At 47.2% G+C, this 4530-nt stretch overlaps 1 protein-coding gene across 2 annotated transcripts; it reads right to left on the bottom strand.

Annotated features, from left to right (window-relative positions):
- Positions 1-2876: 2876 nt before the first annotated feature.
- On the bottom strand, positions 2877-4502 carry Hoxd8 (homeobox D8). 2 transcript variants are annotated; one of them, XM_005346595.3, is made up of 2 exons: positions 3950-4502; positions 2877-3572 (listed from the first exon to the last, which is right to left on the bottom strand). In XM_005346595.3, the coding sequence occupies exons 1-2, from the start codon at positions 4500-4502 to the stop codon at positions 3277-3279; spliced, it is 849 nt and encodes a 282-aa protein (XP_005346652.1). In that variant the 3' UTR covers positions 2877-3276. The 2 variants fall into 2 exon arrangements, with proteins under 2 accessions (XP_005346652.1, XP_005346653.1); XM_005346596.3 differs by having other exon boundaries at positions 2877-3569.
- Positions 4503-4530: the final 28 nt, after the last annotated feature.

The raw sequence follows: 4530 nt of genomic DNA, 5'->3' as shown, positions 1-4530 counted from the left end.
AGAGATCGTTCCGTTCTACAACATTCTAGAAACTAATCTCAATTTGTCGCTGCATCATCTCCCCTCCACCCGAATAAAAGCAGACTTTATCACCTGCCTTTGTGGTTTGGAGCAGGAGGGAAGGGACTGGATAGAAAGGCAGCCTTGCGCACTGTTTGTCTGCTCTGCGGAGGCAAGCAGGGTTTCCTGGGACTTCCAACAGGGTACCCTTGAACTGACTTTCCTCTAGAAAGAAGTAAGAACCACACCCTCGTTTTGTGTTTCTGGCTCTTACACAGCCTAGTCACTCAGATGGCTTTTCTCTTTGAGTCAGTGTTAACGTGGAGGGGGGGGGTCTTAATTTTTCCCTAATCACTTTATAGACTTCTCTTAAGTCTCCTTTCTGGGCAGAAAAGCTCCCCGGTTTGCAAAGGGATCTCCAAAGGTTTATGTAAATTTATGCCACAAAAAGACGTTTGTTTCTTGCTGTAGTGCTTCACTGTTTACAGATCTGAGCCAATGTCCTGCAGCGCTCCCAACCACTAATCCTCTACTGAGACACCATCATGGGTGGGGCGGTCTATCTGCTCGCAGAGAGCCCAGAGAGGAAGAGAGGGGTGGGGGAGGGATTCTCAAGGTCTTTACTTGGAGACCTTTTTTTAGGAAGCATTCATTTCTATATTACCAACACTTCTTTGTGAATATGTATATGAACAAATGCATAAGCTCCACACATTGGTTACTGCAATGGTCTTAACATGAGCTGGGATTTTACCATGGTGTAGCAGGCCAAAGGTGCATTTCCAGAGCAGTGTAGATTGCCAGAACGTCGAGAAGTGGCATTTTTTTACCTTGCTTTCCATCCTGGACTCCCACTCCCACTCACCCACTTAGTACGTCCTTTTCCTAACTTAATCTTCTCAAACTCCAGTTTGAAGAGTGATATTTGGAGGAGCATTCTTGAGTTGGAAATGGCAATTTAAACTTATTTTTTTATTCTATGTGTATAAACATTTTGCCAGCATGTATCTATGTACACCAACCACATTGGATTCCCTGGACCTGGGGTTACAGATGGCTGTGAGCCACCACATGAATGCTGAGACTCAGACCTTATTCTTCTGCAAGAGCAAGTGCTCATCACTGCAGAGCCATCTCTCCAGCCCAGAGACAGCAAATTTTAAAGAGTTCCCTAAATCAAAACTGTCAGAATTTAGCCAGCACTGGATTTCAGGTAGTTTCCCAGCCAGGCTCTCAGCCTGAGGCGCCCTTGCTCTGTTCCGCCAGCACTGATTCAAGCAGCACGCAAGAGCAAAATGTCCCCAAATCCAGCTCTGGCCTTTGCAGCTGTCAGCTCTGTGCAAATGGTTAAGCCTTGGACACTCCTGACTTAAAATGTCTTTCTGGGCTTAGGTTAGCAAATGTTACAGCCACAGCCTCTTCCCTGGCTAGAGCAGGGGATTTGCCTCTAACCCAGCCAGTACCAATCCTGAGATCCACCAGCACCTGGCACTGAACCTGGCCCAAGACTAAAGAATCTTCTTTTCTTACCCATGTAATATAAACCACTCTGGAAATTAACAATAAAACAAAAACCACATCTTTAAAAGTAAAACATGGCTAACAAAAAGCAGCCAGCTCTCAATGTCTACTTTGAGGGGTTTTCATTTTTCAAGAAGAAATGAGACTTTACTTGAATTTCTCCTTTCCTTCCCCTCTTCTCTCCCTCCTCCCCCACCCTGTATAAAAAGGCAGCTGCATGAGCAGCCCTAAATGGGAAATGGATATCTTGTTAATAATAGATGCCAAACGCTAGCTTCAGCTAGGATTCTACGGAATTAAGCTGTGGTGTAACCTGGACTCTAGGTCACCAGGCCTACGACTTGACTGGAATCATTTTGAAGTTCAAAGCTGGCACAGTATCATACCAGGATTATTTAACGCAAGAAGACACATGGATAGTCAGCCCACTCTGGAAGGAAGCCCCAGACCATCATTTATTATTGTTATTATTATTACTATTCAGCTTGGAGAGTATATAACCCACATCCGCTTATCAAATAGAAGGCTTGAGCAAATCACTGCCTTCGTGTGTGTGTGAGCCCTGGCCATTGTTTGTGCCGCGCACGCTCAAAGACACAGCTCTGCTCTGTAGGGAGGTCCTTTTCTTTATTGCGGAGCTATGCTCTGAAGCGGTTGTTTACACTCGGAGTTCCTGCGTTTACACCAGGGCTTGTTTCAAATAGGTAAGACCATGGCTTTCCTGAAGGACAGCAGAGGACAGACGTACCAACCGACATCGGAGATGAACGCAGCAAGCTGGCTTGGAAGGTGCATGCAAGCAGCGCAAAGAGAATACAAATAAATATGGCACCTACTTGAAAAGGCAGAGACACAGAGCACAGAGACCTAGAAATCCCGGGCGCCCACAAGCAGGGTTCAAAATGAAAGCAAGGCCACTTGCCAGAGTGAAAAGTTAATGAAAATGTTGCAACTAGTTTTCAAGTATTAATTCTCTAGATCATTCCTTCAGTTACCATAATTTCGCATGGACTACAGAAGCACGGCCAAATGTCGACTTTGACATTACCCTTACACTCCTGTCACTGTCACTCGCCTAGGGTTCAGGAGCCGCGAGCCTGGACAATAAGGTACATTGCACTCTTCAGCTAATGTGCTTTTCCAATGTTTGGCCCAGACTCTTCCCTGACTGACATTTACAAAATGCTCAAAGAAACCTGGAAGTAAACCACAAGACACCTGAACCACTGTTACAAAAGCAGAGAGAAAAATATAAATAATACATTTAATCAAATAATATAAAGTAAATATTCTGCAGGCATAATTTTTTTAAAAAATTATCAATAGACTTCTTTTAATTTACTCATTTACTCACCATAAAGATTTAAAATGTTCAAGTGCACTTGTTTGATTAATAAAGCATTTTATATTCGATCATTTAGTGCTGATCATTAGGAAGTTTACGTTGTTGAGGCAAATCACCAGCTCAGACATTAAAAACTACCATTATAAAAATATAGCTACAAGGTCGGTATCAAATTACCCTTCTATGGGGCATCTCAAGGACTGCTTCTATGCAATGCTACAAACTAATTTTTAAAAAAAACGCCCAAATCCCTTTCAAAGCGCAGAAACCTCAAGAGCAGTGACATTAAGGTAGCTTGAAACACAGGTAAAGTCCTTTCCAAAGAAGAAGGGGTAGGGGGAGGTGGCGTCCACCAGCATTGGCTGATCTTTAGTCTTAAGAGTCTGCGGTATAATTTTCACGTTTAGACGTTAATTTGTGGGGCCTTCGGCTCCATCTTCTTCCAGCTCATGGCCTTCCTTTTTGGGCTCCCCCTCCTTTGCCTCCGGCCGGGACACGGGGAACTTGTCTTTGTTGTTTTCCTTTTTCCACTTCATCCTCCTGTTCTGGAACCAGATTTTTACCTGTCTCTCCGTGAGGGCCAGGCTATGGGAGACCTCGATTCTTCTCTTCCTGGTCAGATAAGGATTAAAAAGGAATTCCTTTTCCAGCTCTAGGGTTTGGAAGCGGCTGTAGGTTTGCCTTCCTCTCCGTCTACCAGGAGCTGCTGATGAAAACAAACGACAAAAAGAGGAGGAAAATCAACGTGTTTTGTTTGGTTTTTACTGGTTGACGCCTCTGAATGCTGATGGAGGTTTCTGGACCGGACTTAAGAGATGAAATACACAGTGGTCTTTAATTCTGATACAGATAAAGGGTGTGCAGGCAAGAGAAGCAGAGACAAGGTCTTCGCAATTATTCTGTCCCTATCATCTTTACATACTTAAAAAAAGTCCGTATTAGTTTATGCACAAGAGTCACAGCGGCTACACAAGAAGGCAGAGGGGGAGAGGGAAAGGACAGGGGAGTTTTAAAGCTTGAACGTGAGATGAAAGCAGATTTCTCCCCTTTCGCCCTCCTTTAAAAAAAAAAGCGCATCCCAACCTTGTGGTCTCATCCAGGGAAACATTTGAGAAGGAGACGAGCTCTGATTTAAGTGGTCTGGGTCCTCGCCAATATTACCACGGGACGATTTACAGTCAGGATATTGTACCAGCTCGGCCTCTTGCTGGGTCGTAAAAATCGGCTGTCTCTGTAAGTTATCGTATCCGTAAAACTTCGCGGGTTCCCCGTGACAGGCAATCCCGCCGCAGGGGGGAGGCGGAGGGTGCGGAGGAGGAGGTGGGGCGGCCTGGTAGGCAGCGGCGGGGCTGCCCGCGCCGGCGTGGAAGAAGTCCTGACCCGGGCCCGGGCCGCCCCCTCCGCCGCAGCCGGGCGGCGGCGACGGGTGCGGGTGCGCGTGCGCCTGCGGGGGCGCGTGCGGGAAGCCGGCGGCGCTGTTGCCATAGAGCTGCAGGGCGGCGGCGTGGCGGCCGCTGACCTCGGGCGCGAAATGACAGTCGTAGTAAGTGGGATTGATGGCCTCGCCCGCCGCCGCGGCCGCCGCGGCCGCCGCCTTGTACTTGGAGTACAGCGGGTTCACGAAGTACGAGCTCATCGGGGCGGCGGCCGCGGGCGGGCGGGCG

This window comes from Microtus ochrogaster, chromosome 4 (assembly GCF_000317375.1).
Source record: "Microtus ochrogaster isolate Prairie Vole_2 chromosome 4, MicOch1.0, whole genome shotgun sequence".
Classification (NCBI taxonomy): Eukaryota; Metazoa; Chordata; class Mammalia; order Rodentia; family Cricetidae; genus Microtus; species Microtus ochrogaster.
The sequence above is the reverse complement of the archived record's forward strand: the minus strand, read 5'-3'. Positions and strand labels throughout refer to the sequence as shown.